The following is an 18,615-nucleotide window of genomic DNA, read 5'->3' as shown; positions in this document are numbered from 1 at the left end:
GCTGGAAATAGCCAACAAACCTGTCTCACTCCCTTCTGATCTATGGCTTCCGTTTCATGTCCTTCGGAAAACTTAAATCGGGAGACCTGTCTGGGAAGTGAAGTCCCCCCCTCCTTAAACGTGCCCAGCTTCCAAACCACCGCACCAGCTGACTGGGCGGCTGATAATGGCGGCGGTGATGTGGTTTTAGGGCTCTAAACTGCGCCCGTCAGTGTGCATCTGGTGAGACAAATTTGTTAACATTTACAGTGCTGACGGGACAGCATGATTCTGTAGTGATGTTACAGACTTCCACAGACGATGCAGAAGGGTAAAGGGAAGCTGGTCCGGAAACGACTGAGTCGAAAGCTATGGGCGAAAATCGACACCTCCGACAGTGGTACCGGTACTGTTGTTGCTCTCATTGTAGGGTATACAACTGTCAGAGGTGGTAGTATGGATCTCAACGAGAAAAAAAGAGATCCAGTAAACACGGGCTCTAAACCGCATGCATGAAGAGCTGTGAGCACCTGTTCATGTTCGATACTGTGAAACACGTCACTTCCTCTGAACAAGTACGAATTCGGAGGTCATGTTCACTTGACTTTTTTTTTGTTTTGGTCCGCACTACGACCCTTTGAATGTTGCCTACCCTACAATTTAGCACCAACAGTAACGCTACGTATATTCAGAGGTATAGAAGGAATTTTCGCTTATAACTTTCGACTAAGGCGATTCCGGACAAGCCTCCCTCACTTCAAACTGATACGTTAGGCTTTTCCATCGTCGCTATAAGTTTGTAGTATCGTCGCCAAATCTCACAATGGATGTGTTACGGCACTCGTGTGAATACGTTTGTTTGATTCGCCAGATAGCAGTAGACCGGCAAAGATCCTATGGTGGTTTGTTGATGAATGGCAGAACAGTTTGACGTTTCACTAAAAGTGGATCTGGGCACACTTGGGTGTAGTCCATGTCCACCACACGGTCTGGCGTTTTTCTGAGTGACATCCGTGATTGTCATGCGGAGCGGGACGGGATCTCTTCGCGAAGAATTTCTTCGTCCGCCTCGACAGCTATGAGGTTAGCGCGGCGGATTACTAACCGAAGGGTTCCGGATTAGAGATACCCGACCGCTTCGGAGATTTTCTACGCTCGGGGGTTGGTTGTCGTGTTGTCTTTACGTTGTTATCGTCAGAATTGACACTGTGCTATTGAGATCGCTATATGGGTAAGTACCGAAAGCCAATAAATTAAGAAAAGAAAGCATTTCTTCCTAGGGGGCGGGAAGCCGTCGGCTTGCCGTCATCAGAGATGTCCATATGTGGGGAGTTGAGAGACACTTGAGAAGTTTGCTCTTACGTGCTGAAATTTTTACGTACGTTCAAAAATTTTGTACAAATCACTACCACCTGAGTCACGAAGATGAAACAGAGCAAAGTACACGCTGCGGAATTTTTCTGGATAGGTAGCTGGTGTGAACGGGAAGAATTACTGTCGCCGCGCGAGTCCACTAGCGCGCAAGTTGCGGTGATTAGTTCAGGGGGACGTCTAATTCGGTTGCAAAACCAGTGGCGGCTTATCGCCGCCACGCCGATACGTTCGCCACTCGGCCTGGAATACGGGGCTGCGGCCGCCTTCCATCGCCAGGGCTGCCAGAGGCGCGCTCGTTATAACTCTGACACCTGAAACCCGGCCGCGACTCGCACGCCATCTGCGAGCGCGCCGATAAAAACTGCCGGCGGGCCCGCGCGCCACCGCACTTCTAGTCCGGACCTGAGGCTTCCCGCAGTGCAGCCCGATCCAAACTTCTCTTCTCGCTGACGACATGGTGAGTACTGTACATCTGTCTTGTACGAGTCTTTCTCAAGCGGGGTTGCTACCGTGGGTGACAGAGGGTCTAGGTTCGAACCCGACGCGGCTAAGTTTATTTTATTTAATTATTTTTTTTGGCGGGGGAGGGTGGTGGTGGGGGGGGGGGGGGGGGACAGCAGGTCAACAGAGGAATTACTTGGAAGAGAATTTTGCGGCTCTGCTTTCGTAAGGCATTAACGGTCGAGATAGGAGTTTGCTGGACGCGTGTGCTGCCGTGTGATGGAGCAGTGAATGGAAAGAGTTACGTAGTCGCGTGATCCCAGTGCTGGCGATAGATTTTTTAGTTTTTTTTAAATATAATGAAACAAATGCAGTTGTTATAAGTAGATACAGTCCTGGGAAGAGGTGCACTATTCAGTTTGCGACATTTGCTCTCTGGCTCAGGGGGTGACTGGCTGACTATAAACTGGAAGGTTGGCAGTTCAGTCCCAGACCTGTGTTCTTGGTCTTGCACCAAATATCGGAGTTTAGGTTCGTTTGCTGCTTGAAGTCAGGATTTATTGGATCCATCAATTCGGTTTGCCAACATTTCTGATCGTCCTAGGTACTACTGAACTATTCATTTTGGTATTCTTTCGTTGGACACCCACAATAGATGTCTGTTGCGCGACTTTTAAATGCCAGTTTCTTCTGAGATTTTCCTTCAGCGCCCTGCTGCGCAGACATACGCTTTGTACAGCTCGTGGCAGAGTTCCAGCACGCTTTTTTAATCTCCGACAGCTTCCCTTGCCTGCACTAATGTGATTCTAAACGCTTCCCCACCTTGATTTATCTTGCTCTGTAGGTGGGAGAAAACGCCCACTTCTTCCGCTGTTCCAGCCTCAATTCATTTATTGCAAGTCATTATACTTCTTTAAAATATTCATACTCACTTTCATCTTTATGTTCTTCATCACTAATCGATATTCTCCCTTATATTGCTGTGTTTCTTTTTCGCTTTCAGTCCCGTTCTGAAACGTTTTCTCGCTTTCCTTCTTAATTCTTGAATGCGCAAGTTAAATAGTGTTGCCGCTAATCGACATGTTGCCTTAGATACCCCTTAGTATCTGATTTTATATTCCACTCAATGCACTCGTCCTGTTTTTTCTTTAGCGGTGTTGTATATTAGACTGCATTCTCTCTATTTTGTCTGCAGTCTTCTCGGAACGTTCAACTTAGTACTCGACTTGATAAACTGTTCTTTTTTTTCCCTCGGTATCCACGATTGAAATATTTCTTTCTTTCTTTCTTTCTCATTTCACTATGTTTGCGTTAATTAGCATATTTGGGAAAATTACAATCACAGTCAGGAGCTGTCGTGCAACACGTGTAACGGATGTCCACTATGTACAGTACGGAGCAAATTAAAAAAAAAATACCTTACCGTCTATTTTAATGGGGACCGAAATATGAATTTTGGTCATTAAGTGCGAAACTTGGAGTTACGGGAACAGTAACGAACGAGGACAGCGAAAGTAGATGAAATAAATACCATACCAAATAATTTACGGCAATATGAAGGTATACTTTAATAAAAGGACCAATATATAGCGAAGGATGCACTGCGACTGTAAACCTATGAAACCAAATTTCGTGCTTACTCGAGAAGACACTATAGCTATACCACCAATGTCGGCGACAGGTTTCCTTTAAAAAAATCTATAACAGTAAAATCAAAAATGGGTCGACAATGACGCCATTGCTCTGAAATATTCTGCACACTTAAAAATTCTTCTACATTTGTTTTTGACTTGCAGCCATTAGTTACTACTTGAATCGACGGGACTAGATACGGCCCGAGGCTCGGGTCGGCAGCAAGTGGCAGACAACGAACCCCAGAGTATGGGGTTCGATCGTTACGATATTTTCAGTCACTGCCGCTTCTTCTACCTTTGGCAGTGACGTCAGCCGAGCTGCACCGTGGTACGGAGTCGACCCCGAGCAAACGACATCTCTTACAAATATTCACGGTGCTGTATGTGAGGGTCACGTATCTAAAAGACCCGTAACACTGACTGAACTGAGAGCTTCGACATTGTCCACATAGGATAGTATCTGGCTCGACTGGTACGAATTGTACACGAATGGTTCCAAACTGTCTCTGCGGGAACCGCAGTTTTTGACGGTCAAACAGGGCGTGGGTAATCTTTCCTAGTGTCGATGCCATCCGCGGAGTTTTACGCCATTCGTCGAGCTACGGTTCGCATAGTCGACTGAGGGAATCGACAAGGTCTGGGTGCGCACTGACTCGGGGAGTACCCTACAAGTCTGTTACGAGAGCAGCCAGAGGAGAAAATGTTGATCCCTGGGCACGCGATGTAGTGCCAAGTGTTGGAACTGGTACAATATTTGAAAAATTAGTCGACTGTTTATATTTAGGCCGGCCGGAGTGGCCGAGCGGTTCTAGGCGCTACAGTCTGGAACCGCGCGACCGCTACGGTCGTAGGTTCAAATCCTGCCTCGGGCATGGATGTGTGTGATGTCCTTAGGTTAGTTAGGTTTAAGTAGTTCTAAGTTCTAGGGACTGACGACCTCCGCAGTTAAGTCCCATAGTGCTCAAAGCCATTTGAACCATTTTGTAATGAAATCAGACCAATGTCCAGTTTGTATCATTATGTGCAATAATTGCATCTGTTGAAATGATCTCTCCTGAAACCCAATAAAATAATAAAAATAACTGTACGTACGTCTCACTTTAACTGACTGACTAAGGCTGGAAAGCGTCGGTCCCGCATCCAGCTCCAGGAGAGCAGCCCACTGCGCTGTTGCTGGGCTGCCGGCGGCGTCCCCCGTGTCCGTATACTGCGTGTAGCACCCAGTACTCTGCGGCTCTACTAAGGACGTGGGCACAAAGTCAGCCAGTTCGCACCTTTTCACTATTTATGGAGTGTTTGTCCGATGTCAGCTAAGCGGGAACGGGCCTAGTTTTATGAAAAGACAACCTGAAACAGCTCTCGTGCGCTCGTGGGGGTATGCGCCGCGAGCTGAACACCCCGGGGTCGTATTACGCGACCAGTGGTGAGCTACTTCAATAACTATCTCGAAATCGTGACCGCCGTCAAGCGTAGAGAAGCAGCGTACGTTTGGCGCCAATCGTCGGAGGAAGTGAGCGCCCGATCGCAGGAGATTTTCGCTGTCCACAGCCCGGATATTGGAAAGAACACGCAGAAAATGTTGTGGAGAAGGCTAACCAAAGGCTGCGTTTTATTGGCAGGGCACTTAGAAAATGTAACAGACCTACTAACGAGACTGCCTACACTACGCTTGTCCGTCCTATTTTAGAATACTGCAGCGCGCTGTGGGATCCTTACCAGGTAGGACTGACGGAGTACATCAAAAAAGTTCCAAGAAAGGCAGCACGTTTCGTATTACCACGAAATATGGGAGAGAGTGTCGCAGAAATGATACAAGATTTGGGCTGGGAATCATTAAAAGAAAGGCGTTTTTCGTTGCGACGGAATCTTCTCACGAAATTGCAATCACCAACTTTCTCCTCCGAATGCGAAAATATTTTGTTGACACCGACCTACATAGGGAGGAACGATCACCACGATAAAATAAGAAAACTCAGAGCTCGTACGCAAAGATATAGGTGTTCGTTCTTTCCGCGCGCTATACGAGATTGGAATAATAGAGAATTGTGAAGGTGGTTCGATGAACCCTCTGCCAGGCACTTGAATGTGATTTGCAGAGTATCGCAATGCGCGTTCAGCTGTTCCACAGTAGGTGGCGGCGAGTAGCAGTCGACCAGTTGACTGGGCCAAGTGTCGCAACTGCGGGAACGATGCACGGCGTGCTGCGCCGGCCGGCACTCTCAAAAGCAGTCCCTGCTCGCCGGCGTGTGGGCCACAGGCGCCAGCTAGCGCTACGCGTCCTTCCTGTCGCGACGTCTGCGTCTGCACACCGCGGTACGTGGCGGAGGGTGCTCCGCGCAAGTCTCTGCCCTACTGAGCCGAGTCGTGCAGCTGTGAACGTCAAGTCGGCCTTAGCAGTCGCCGGTTAAGAACGCCTCTCGCCTCGGTGGTGTCCGAAAGTTTCTTTTCTTACTCTGTACGGAAGAGATCGAGCCACTCGTTCGCGATTAGATCCCACACAGCCGGCGAACTGCGGGGATCTTAATTTCTACCATCCTTCCCTTGTACGAAATAGTCCCAACCATTTGTTAAGGGGTTAGGATCGACTAATGTGGCGGGCCAGTCGATGTGCCGCAGACTGGTTAACGCAATTTGTTAATAATAACTTTACGACTTATATTGCATAGTGAATTGCGACAAAAAGTAATACTCAGAAGTATAACACAAATTTTGCCTGTAATTATGGTTTCTTCCTTTATGAGAGTGAACTGTGCACACTCTGAAACACTCCAGTCTTAATCCCCCCATTGTTGCAGCCTGCTTTTTAAAGTTCCGTATGTTAACTCTGTGCCTCAGTCGGTAAAAATGGAACCGTTATGACATCCTTTGTTGTCCGTCTGTCTGTCTGTTCACTCTTACGAACCCTTTTTCTCAGGAATGGCCAAATTGAAATTAATGTCCATACTTAGATTCATAGTCCCTTAGCGGTGCAGTAAATGCAAGCTTCTAAGGTAATGCACTCAAAAGATACGGTCATTTGTTTTACATAGTTTCATAGTCACCAAGTCACTCATTAAAACTTACAGGGTGCTTTCTCATTCACGATACGTATGTCAGAGGTGGTGTATTTTCTGAGCTGTCGCTGAACTTTGACAACAATCTACAAGCAGCACAGCGACTTCTCTATAGAGCGTTTCTGTGGCTCACTTCGATTCACTAAACGCGCGACAAAATCGCACATATCTCTATTCAGTCAGCTCTATAGATTTGGTTAGTCAAACTTAGAAAATAAGTATTTCACGAACTTGCCGGATGGTACTTCTGTAGGAGATAGATCACGCTTTCAGACGATCTTTGCAACGAATGTCAATCTGGCGCATGACAGCTCTGTTTATTCCGTTATTCTATCCAAGATCGTTGGCGTCTGCAGAACTTTTTTGCAAGAGGGGCAAGGTTCTCAAATTGCGAGTTTTTTGTATAATTGATTCGGTGAGTTTGAGAAATTAACTAAATTTAATAACAAGTACACAAAACTTACTTTATGTGAGATGATTTACACTTTTCCGCTTAGTATTTTTAAGGTAGACTGAGACCTAGACAGTAGGCGAATTTCGATGGTATATGCAAAGTACATCTCCTGATATTAATATGAAGTTCGATGTCGCATTGCCGGCCTGGGTGACCGAGCGGTTCTAGGCGCTACTGTCTGGAAGCGCGCGACCACTACGGTCGCAGGTTCGAATCCTGCCTCGGGAATGGATGTGTGTGATGTCCTTAGGTTAGTTAGGTTTAAGTAGTTCTAAGTTCTAGAGGACTGATGACTTCAGAAATTAAGTCCCATAGTGCTCAGAGCCATTTCAACCATTTTTGATGCCGCATTTTTTATTCGTCAGTCTGAAATTACTTCCTCGTATGATTAAATCCAGGGTGTCTAACAAATTACGGAAACGACGTTCGAAAATCTTGAGAAAAAATAGTTAATATTCCGATAATGTTAGGTTGAAACTGAAAACTGCGTATCTAGAAAGGAAAAGAAAAATCAGAACGATTGAGAAAATCCTGTTGTATATTAATAAAAATGATCAAAGAATATCGCCGCCACTTTAATACCCCTCGATGTGGAGGAACGAGGGTAAGCCGACAACACTTTGTTTGCTTAAACTTTTCACATATTTGTTTTATTTCTTTAGTACTTTCTATTTTTTAATATTGACTGCGAAATCTAAAGTTGTAGAAAATGTGTTTCGAGATCTACTTTTTTGGGGCTGGTTAAGTCAAGTGTAGACCAGGGCCAGATGAGCGTGGTAAATCTATCGAAAGCACAAAGCACCTTCAGACTGGCTGTCAGAAGCGACTTTTGACGTCCTAGGACCGAGACGAGGTGCAAACGTGACGGCACGACCTGCCGTGCTGGGCCTCGCGACTCCATTCCTGCGGACGACGTCTTTTCGACCTCGAAGTCTGAAGCTTTTCCCCCACTCTTCTAAAAATGGCAGAAAATGGCATTTTCCTTTTTCATCTGGTGTGTTTGGAACCGCGAATTAAGTATAGAAGTACCCAGCTGCAGTGCAGCGTGGCCGTGTTGTTCAAAGGCTACTGCGGTTGTCTTGCCGTGTAAATGTGAAGTATAATCACCAGTCCGTGAGGAGTTTCGATCCATAGAAAAGTATGTAACCGTACAGCATCGCTGGATTAGCTGTGAATCGTAGCTTTCAAAACCACAACAAAAACGCTACCGGCGATAAAAGTCCTAGCTTACATCTGCGAACAACAGCAATTAGTAAAGTTTGAGATATACATTTAAAAACTTGGAGGCAATTGAAATGACCTATTCAACAGTAAGATTACAAGACAGCGACAATAAGTACTAGCAAACAGTAAAAAAAAATCGTTATTAGTTATAATGTTACAACTTTTAACGATGCGTATTTGGTTGCAGATAGCCTGAAGAAGGCGATAATGCCGAAATAGGCCTACTGCTAAACGTGTAGAAATCAACAGTTGTAACAGCATTCTGGTACATTACCGTCTTTTATTTGTTCTTATTTGTCAACTGGCGTGTGCAGCGTGGTCAAAAACAGTATGAAAAGCTTGTAAGGGTGCTGCAGGGTAGGCTGTGCTGGGAAATAATTATTGTCAAAAAAATTCGATACGTTGCACCGTTTCCGACGTAATTAGCATTGACGTCAGCCAATAAGGTCATTGTCCGCGCAAATTCAAGCATGTGCATGCGGTAATGTACCGACAGCTGTAGGTCGCCGAGTTACCACTTTTCGAAAACCTCATTAGCAGTTGAAATGTGCATTTTCCGGAAGTGATAGATTTAAACTAGGTGTGCGACCTAGGAAACCGGCACGCTGCTTGAATTTGCGAGCACAGCTGCCTGATTGGGTAAGGTCAGTGCTAATTAAATCGGAAAGGGCGCGACGTTTCGATTTTTTTCCCTTGACAATTATTTCTCAGCACAACCCGCCCTGCAACACGCTTACAAGCCTCTCACAGTGTTTCTGACCACCCTCCACACATTTTCTGATGTACAAGATTAGTTGTCCATTCAACGATGTTTCGGAATTTTTACGCTTTCATTGCTTGGCATTAGATAATAATGCCTTTAGTGTATTCGATACGGTACGTTTTGTATTAGGCCCTGTAAGTTTTTTGACTTAAAAAGGCAAATCCATCACAACAGGCAAAAAGAAGGCACTACGGCACTACTTACGATTTCAAAACGCTTAGTAAACATTACGGGAGACACTGTTAGTACATTATGGACACTGGGCTTTCCTTCTAAAACAAAAAGTTCAAGAAAGTAGATTGTAAAAAATTTGCAGTACTATTTATACGTTATACTCGGTCCCGTTAGACACTAGAGGTAACATGTCGAAGTTGAGATTTTGTAGGAGGATACTAAGACAAAATTTCTGATTGGTGTGATGAATGGCAACTAGCTCTAAACATAGAAAAATGTACGTTAATCTGGACAAGTAGAAAAAACAAAGCCGTAATGTTCGGTTGCAGCATCAATAGTAGTGACTACTTGACACAGGCACGTCGCTTAAATATATAGGCGTAACGTTGCAAAGAGATGTGAAATGGAACGAGCACGTGAGTATTGTGGCAGGAAAGGCGAATGGTCAATTGTAGGAAAGTGTAGCCAATCTATAAAGGAGGCCGCATATAGGACGCTAGTGTGAGCTATCCTTGAGTAATAATCGATGGCTTGGGATCCGTACCAGATCGGATCGAAGGTAGACACGGCAGTAATTCAGAGGCGGGCTGCTAGATTTGTTACTGGCAGCCTCCAACAATACGCAAGTGTTGCGGAGATCGCGAACTCAAACGGGAATCCCTGGAGGGAAGGCGGCGTTCTTTTCGAGGAACTCTATAGATTAAGTTTAGAGAAGCGGCAGTACGATTCGCATACAGATAACGAAGACAAGATACGAGAAATTAGGGCTGATAAGGAGGCATACAGACAGTCGTTTTTGCTTCGATGTATTAGCTAGTGGAGAGGAAAGGAAATGACAAGTAGTACCCTCCGCTACTCGCCATAAGATCGATTGCGGAGTATCGATGTAGATGTAGGCTGGCTGGATCGCGCTCCGGGCCTTTCCTCGGCAGCAGACGAGTGCGGGGCGGTCGCTGCAGGTCCGGGGTGCGGCTGCTGCCTCCCCTGGCCACCGGTGCCGGTGCCGGTGTCCGTGGGCTGCAGACGCCGGCCGCTGGCTGAGGGAAGCGAGACAGGGAAGGCATGCCGCGCTACTCAGAGGCACTCACAGGCGACCAGTCTAAACCGCGTGCAGAGAACGATTTATTCGACTGTAAGCAGTTCGGAGCCTACGGACATCTGCCGACCAGCACTAGTTTCACCTGTAAACTGTAGTCCTGTTTAAGTTAGCTGGCATCAGACAGCCAGCGGCAGCTACAGTACTGAGACCACTGCAACTGCGTAGTTTTAAAACAGGAGACTCTGACAGACGCGAAAAGAAAAAGCTGACCGACAGAATACAAACCCCTGTTCCGAGACGAATGTATTACGAAAACTACACGAATCATGTCTGGGTGCTGTTTTCTGTCACCAAAACAAGGAAAAGTCTCACATACACTGAAATAGTTCATATCGGTATCACTTCTGCAATATCGTCGTTACACTGCACATGTGGTTGCAGTTCCGAATAAGATTCTAATGAAAATGTCATGACCCGCGGACACGCACAGTAAATGTTTAAAACATGCTCTTCGTGCTTCTTTTCGAACAGACAGAATTTCAGAAGCCACATGCGGTGTCGTCAGCTTTCGCAGGCGGAACAGCAACAGAGACATACTGGATCAGGCGAATCGCCCAGTCCTTGAAAGAAGAAGAACTCGTAAGCTGCGATTGAAACTGTGGGCCCCTCGTCGAATCGCCACATAACATAGGTGCAGCTGTCTGTATAAAGATGGGTCAACTTTGGTTGTCGTTTTGTTGACTCGATAAGAAAAATACTCCAGGAAGGGCACTGAAAAGTTGTGACTCGAAAAGTCGAAGCACGTTGCAAAGGACTTATGGCACCTCGTTTCGACTCGAGAAGGAACGTGGCCGCATCGCTAAAAGCAGGACACAACGAACACTGGCCTCACAATAGCGTGCTGGACGAGGTGAAGGTTCACCGAACAAGGACGGAAATTATTTCGTCTGCGGTAAAAGTTGTAGCGCCTATTTTCTTGTCACTCACGAGTTACGAACACGATTTCTTTCCCGAAGGAATTATGGAGGACGAAATGTACTGTATCCACTGGAGATTATTTACAATGGTAAAGATATATTTTCCAAATAAAACTTGCTTACTGCATTTATTTACCAAAGTTACGAATTCTACGATTGACAAATCAATAAAGCGTTGTCTCCTACAAAGCAAGAGAAGTGTTAACACCCACTAACTGCAGATGCTGCCAACACGGGCACAAACGGCAAGTCCCGAGACTACTTCCGGCGTTCTTCCATATTATTCTGTCGTTTTACATTTTTTATCACATTCTGTTAGTCACAGTCCATGGATCGCACTGATAGAGCCGCATGGCCAGAAAAGAAACTACAAACGTGCATTTATTGAAACTTAGTGAATCCGTAAATATGCGAATGAAAACTGAGCGATGAAGAGTAGAGAGAAGAAGGGAACAGAAGAAGAAGGGCAGTCTGACAACACAGAGGTTCTGTATCTAACGGCGGACGAAATAGCTTTGTAGCGTAACTCATAACTTGAGCACGACACATCCTGAGGCGTGGATGAATAATTAGTGTGGTAGTAAATGGCAACGTGAATGTGTGTTGCTAGGGTAAACGTTGCAGAGGCGGCAGGTGGGGGGAGGGGGGGGGGGGGGGGGGGGGAGCGATGCTGGAGCACAGTAAGAGGATGCGAAGAGACGTGGAGACCACGACAGGACAACAATTCAGAATGAACTAAATTTGTGGAATATTATATTATTGGTAAGAAAGGCACTAACCTAACAATAAATAGTGTGCTGCGACAGTGTGATTAATTTTACATTTGTCGTTGAGAATCCCTCTGATAATACGCTCGACTGGAGTAGGAGGAGGTGGCCAATAGAAAAATATGTAATATCACCCTAATCAGCTTCTTTCTCACCAAGCCTAGGTCAGTTGCTCGAAACACGTGCACCCGGATTTGATTCTATTACACATTAATGTTAATCATTTTCAGTTACTGAAGAAACTAACTTCCGGCATGTTGTTGCACTTTTTGAGAAACCGGAAAGCACATTAATGAGGATATACACTGAAATCTTTAAACATATGTGTTGAGAACATTCTAGATTTAACACCAGAAACGACTGTTCAGATGTTAGCTCTTTAAGTCGATTTTCACCAACAGTGAGTCCTTATCTCATTATTGAAAAGAATTTTATATGCAGCATAAAGTATATTCTTCACGTCGATTTGTACGTTGATCTCGTCGGAGAAGAGTTAAAATTTCGGTACCTATGCGTAAAGCTTATCTAACTCGTCGCTAGTGATGCCTTGTTAAGACGCACGTAACTGGTATCTGCTAAACTTGCTACAGCCCTCTGGGTATGCTAATGAGTTACTCGTTGCCTTCCTTGAGAAATTATTTGTTTCGTTTACTCACAGCTGAAACCAAACAATACAGCCTAACTTGAAGCTTTTCGCTCGGCAGTTCTCACGTAGCGGACTTTCCCGGAGGCGGAATTTCGCCTTCTTCGAGAGAAGAAAATATGACATTCGGTCTAATTAAGCTCGAAAACATACTTTTGTCATGCTTAGAGATATTATAGAGATCTACTCCATTTGTGAATACCAGAATTTTTTTAAATTTTTGCGCGAGATAGTGACTTTAAACTTGATAGTTATTATCAGTTAAAGTCCGTTTCCGGATCTTGTATATTTCAAACACTATGCGACGACGGAAAAAAAGCACGCTGCCTTTTCAGTGAGATCACTACTTTTCGAGATGTGACGCGAACAGTTTGAAATCGTTTCTCTGGTGGGAAAAAATCATCCCTTTTAATTAAAAATTTTGCGAGTTGCTTGACGACACTGTGGGAGACAGAGCCATAGAGAGATGACCGCTACTGACAGTTGACTGCTTGGCGGAACGTTGGACCTTAAACGTCAGGCTATAGACATTCTCTGTCTTCTACAAGCAACACATTTCCATTATATCGTTCTTAATGCTAGGATTATTTCGTGCCTTATGCTCCTCAGATATGCGTTAACAAACAGCACTCTTACTAGTCACAATTCTGTTACTTACCGTTCATTCTTGTGGCACTGAGGATACCTAACGCAAGGTAAGTCGCAACACATTTCGTATCTACAAGGAATGCTGTATAGCTGCAAGTAATTTCTCAAGGGGAGAAGCATACACTAGGCGGTGGAGAAGCGTACAGAGGAGGTCGATTACATCTGCACACAGCTACAAAACGTCGGCCGAACACTCGCTCGCAGCCCAGCCGTCTCCCAGCTGCAGGGTCAGCCTCCGCGCCCCCTTCTGCCCTCCAGTGACGTGTTCGTCGTCGTCCTCCTCCTCCTCGAGTCATGACAAGAGATCAGCCCACGAGACACCAGCAGGGTTGAAGAGATCTGTAAGTCGTTATCGTGGAATGCTAGAATGTCTGCGTCGAAAGTGACGACTCTCTCTGCGATCTGTCGTCGCCATGGCTGTCATCATTTTGAGTAGCTCTTTCGAATATACATTTACTGAAGAGCGCTGTAACAAAACAGCGTACGTATTTTCCTTCAGCGTTGCTCGGCAGTTTTATTCTGTAAGTTCTCCAACATCTCTCTCTCTCTCTCTCTCTCTCTCTCTCTCTCTCTCTCTCTCTGTGTGTGTGTGTGTGTGTGTGTGTGTGTGAGAGAGAGAGAGAGAGAGAGAGAGAGAGAGAGAGAGAGGGGGGGGGAGAGAGGGGGAGAGAGAGAGAGAGGGGGGGGGGGAGAGGGGGAGAGAGAGAGAGAGAGAGAGAGATAGATAGATAGATAGATAGAGATTCGGTGTCTCACATTCCTCAGACATTACATGTCCAAAACATTAACAGCAATGGGACACTCGACATCATCATCATTATTATTATTATTCTGCATAATGGTCCCCGTTGTCATTCTGCTTGCTGCTGTTAGCATGCCAGTGTGGATTCAGGGAAGGCGGCTCTAGCTGCTGGATTCCCTCTTCCGCAGTCGATCATTTGCCACCAGGTAACCGCCCCACCGTTTCCGATGCGTACTTTGGTTGTCAGATAGCTACTTGTTCGTTGGAAAGTCGGTTAGTAAGGCCGGAGTGAGCTTCTGTGAAGGAGGAGAAGAAGTAGTATTGGGCTGGCCAGAATGTTACACACGTACTCGGATGGAAACAGTTACCGTGTTGACCAGATCAAAACCAGGAACAGCATAATCAGAAGATGATTCGTGTAAAGCAACCGACGGGCGGGAAAGCGGCTAGTAAGACGCATTCATAAATTAAGATGTAAACACTACGGCGAAGTACAGTTTCCGAGGTTAGGTTTTCGTCTTCCAAAAGCTGTGCAACATGTAAACGTAGCACACGAAGCCTTTCAATGACACTGCAACGTCGATCTCAAGAAGTTTATAAATAGGCTTTTCACTCACTTGATCCGTAAGGTTAATACACTCAAATATTAAGAGGATATAACGGTGTCCGCATAACATTTAAATCTGTTTGATGCAACTAGGTATATTAATAAAGATGGAATCTAGTTAATCGTAAAGTAAACAAAAAACAAAATGAAACAAAGTGCAATGGAGGTCGTGACGAATCGAATGTCGCAAGAAACCGTATGGGCAGATTTGCCGTCTGGTCGTTAACAGCGGATGAAAAAAATAGCACGAGGAAGCTGTGGTACGTGGCTAGCTTTCTGAGTTGTCTTCATTGCCCTCTTCTATTCGAACATTTATGAAAGTGTTTTCAGTGGTCTGTATGTACACGTCGCAACGTCACAACTTAGAGGGTAATTTGTGGCGGCCGTTTAGTGGTATAACAACCGTGACAGAAGTCACAGATCTGCTGGTGGTCGTGTCAAGTTCTTTGACAGGTACGGATAGCAACGGGTGTAGAGTCTATGACGAACGGAGCAGTGGGAGGCGACACAACTGGACTCTGTTCAAAAATGGTTCAAATGGCTCTGAGCACTGTGGGACTTAACATCTGAGGTCATCAGTCCCCTAGACTTAGAACTACTTAAACCTAACTAAGCTAACGACTTCGCACACATCCACGCCCGAGGCAAGATTCCAACCTGCGACCGTAGCAGCAGCGCGGGTCCGGACTGAAGCACCTAGAACCGCTCGGCCACAACGGCCGGCCTGGACTCTTTACTCGGTACAGCATGTCGTTAAAGACCACTGTCACGAGTGTGACTGTTGAGCCGTGTAACACATCCAGTGAACCGTCCTCAGGAATACCACCCCAGCCCAGCCCAGTGTCTCACATCGCCGGGCGTGAAGTACGTACACTGAATACGCTGCAAGGAAACGAGAGGACAGGTGCGGATTAGACGAGTGAAGACGCTCGGGCATAGCTGCGGTGTCAGTGCGAGCTCTTTAAGAAAGCTGAGCCTGCAATTTAGAGAACACGCCGCGTTCAGAGGCCACAGAGCCACGAGTACACGTCGGTGAGGGTGAGCGAGGGCCGGGGGCTCTGCCAGTGAGCGTTCACGCGCGCCTCGCTAAACACGGCGCCACGCTGCTGCAGCACGCGTCTATTTCTGAATCAAAACACAGGTTTTGTGTCAATCGTTGAAATATGCTGCCTAATTACTATAATTTACGCTTAAAACTAATTCAAATAATACGACAAACTACCACAGAGAAAATGCTGAGGAAGAAGGAATCGAAATAAAAACTATGCCGTATAAAATAAGTTTATTTTCTTTGTGGATATAGAATGAAAGCTGGCATTGTCCGTTTTTACGTTATTTACTTTTGAAAATATTTGACTCGTTACAATAACGAGGCTTATTAGCGAAAGTACGAAGCTACTGAGCATCAAAAATTCGTGACTCGTTTGAAGGTTTCTCGCCAGGCAGGACGCAGCTGGCCGCCGACACGCGCAGGACCGACTTCCGGCGCACCGCAGGGAAGCGCGACGCTACCCGTCTTATTCGTGCTGTGCGAAATACTGGCCTCAGATTTTTAGCGTCTAGAGTGAAGTCTTTCCTGAAGAAAGGTGCGGAAATATCTGCTCAAATCTTACTGAGACCTCAAAGTGATCCACAAATTAGCAACTTCGGAAATGTAAACTCGCACACGTCACAAACTGCAGAAATGTACTCGTAGTATCCTGTGACTACACTATCGACGAGTCACAAATGCAGTCGGTCAACTCGGGGAGTAAAAATTTGTAAGGATACGAAATGGAATAATCACACGGTCACAGTCGTAGGTTAGGAAGCCGACAGAACTCTATTCATTCACACGATACTGGAAAAAATACAACTACTCTAGAAACAAGACTGCTTTCAAAACACTTATGCGACCCATATCAGAATACTGCTGAAGTTTGCGGGACCCATACTTTCAGGCGACTGTACGCGATAAGTAGGAAACACCGAATTCGAGTCCAGGTTTGGCACAAATTTCCATCACTCGTCACGTTCTCGCTCGTAGTGGAGCTGTTACTACTAAACCTCTTGTCAAAGCGTAGTGACGCGCGGAGCACAAAACGAGGACTAACCGGCCAACGGAAGCCTGTAATCCAGCGACTGTTAGTTTTATCTTCTGCGGACACGAGTCCAAAAACGCTTCATTCCACACTTAACTCTTCAAACTACGAAACGTGGCAGCACACCACAGGAAACTCTTTCTTGTGTAAGATGTTAAAAATGCTGTGTGATGGGACTGATACTTGGGCCAAACCGCGATCGCACTGGTTCCCGGATGCGCTGACCGTTCATGGTCAGTATACGGTGCGGGTGCCAAGACGCTGTGCGTATCGTACGGGTGTCTCTAAATGCCCCCGCAACCACAAGTCTGGCATGTTTAGCTGTGCAGGACACTTTGCGTCCACATGTTACGAGATCACGCTGGTGGCGAATGTAGGAGTTACTAGTTAACCAGGTGTAAACACGAGGGCATTTTCTGCACGTCTTGAAATAAACATTTTCGTATGATGTAGTGGTACGGTCTGTTGCTGTGTTTTCTGTAATGTACGCTGGAGATCTGCACGAAGTGAAAATAGTGAGACAGCCTTTCCGGACCCACGTACCCACTGAGTTAGTATTTGCACAGTCTGTGTAGCATAACAACTGAGACCTCTCGATACGATACGGAGTGAGTTACTTCTACAAATACACAGTAGTACATCTCATCAGCGGAAAATATGCCGATACAATTCTTCCCAGTCCGTGGCGTGCCTGGTGCAGCACCCATAGATAATATTTCGAAAGAAAAACAGTCTCGGTGGTAGGGGAAACAATATTTTCATTGACGTGTTTCGCCCTTCTGGGGCGTCAGAAAATTTTAATATAGATCAAAATTTGCATTCGTCAGGTCTGTGGCAACCGTTGTGTGTACCTTAAACACACCGGAGTCAGTTGAAAAACCAGTCCTGCCATAGGACCAAACTTACAGCTTTCGAGAACACGTAGTATAATCTGTACACTAAGCAATAGCCCGTTCCAAACAGACGTTACGGGAGCACACGCAGAGACACCAATCTGTAAAGTAGGAGAAGTTGCCGAGCATATCTAATTTCAATTTGTGTTTGAAGTTAATCTTATATTTAAATTGTTTGTATCACTTTTTATTGTTCTAAATATGACGAATGTATCGTTAAGCCAGCCGCGGTGGCAGAGCGGTTCTAGGCGCTTCAGTCAGGAACTGCGTGACTGCTACGGCCACAGGTTCGAATCCTGCCTCGGGCATGGATGTGTGTGATGTCCTTAGGTTAGTTAGGTTTACGTAGCTCTAACTTGTAGGGGACTGATGACCTCAGATGTTAAGTCCCATAGTGCTCAGAGCCCTTTGAAACATTTGTATCGTTAAAATGTGATCCGTCTTTGTGTGTCGCCCCGTGTGGAGTGACAGGATTCAGGCGGCCTCCGTGCCGAATATGTATACACTCAAAATCTGGATCGTGCGTGTCATTTTACCGTGGCCTGCCCGATGTACGTACGCGTCTAAACTGGTGAGTGGTTGTGCTGTCAGCGGTGGTGGTGGTGATTACGATGACTCAAAAGTCGGTACGGATAGGGCCCTAGGGAGGCACAGACGTAACTCTATCAGCCAGAGCTGTCAGCAGGTAGGGGCCAGCTACTACAACAGCCGCCCGCCGCCTATTATAGCAGAGGACAGCCTACACTGTGCAAGCCGCGGCGCCAGGAATAGCGCAGCCGGCTCACGCGCTGTGCCGCCCACCGCCCCCGTTCCCGAGGTTGCCACACGTGAAGCTCCCCCTCCAAATGCCAGGCCCATTCCTCCACTGCACGACTGTCCTCAGGAGCTCTCGAAAAAGGGGAGTGGCCCACATGTAACACGGCCCACCTGGTCGCGAAGTTTCGATGATAGTCCTCGAAAAAAAAGGCGACTTAGATCTCGCGACATTCTCTTGGGTATAGTCACACATCCTGCACATACATAAATACTATGAAAATCCCCGTACGGTGCGTGGTGGAGGGCATCCTGTACCAGTACTAGTCGTTTCCTTTCCTGTTGCATTCGCAGACAGAGCGAGAGAGG

At 46.1% G+C, this 18,615-nt stretch overlaps 1 protein-coding gene across 2 annotated transcripts in view; it reads left to right on the top strand.

Annotated features, from left to right (window-relative positions):
• The first annotated feature begins 1,687 nt into the window (after positions 1–1,687).
• The window catches only part of LOC126293549 (myosin light chain 1), a 70,290-nt gene continuing 53,362 nt past the window's right edge, over positions 1,688–18,615 (top strand). Inside the window, exon 1 of one of the 2 annotated variants that reach the window (XM_049986815.1) lies at positions 1,688–1,810. In XM_049986815.1, the coding sequence (XP_049842772.1) occupies positions 1,808–1,810 (3 nt within the window). In that variant the 5' untranslated portion in view covers positions 1,688–1,807. The remainder of the gene's footprint in view (positions 1,811–18,615) is intronic. The other variant, XM_049986816.1, reaches the window with a different exon arrangement.

The sequence above is a fragment of the Schistocerca gregaria genome, chromosome 10 (assembly GCF_023897955.1).
Source record: "Schistocerca gregaria isolate iqSchGreg1 chromosome 10, iqSchGreg1.2, whole genome shotgun sequence".
Lineage (NCBI taxonomy): Eukaryota > Metazoa > Arthropoda > Insecta > Orthoptera > Acrididae > Schistocerca > Schistocerca gregaria.
Note: the sequence above shows the minus strand (reverse complement) of the source record. Positions and strands in the feature narration are given on the sequence as shown.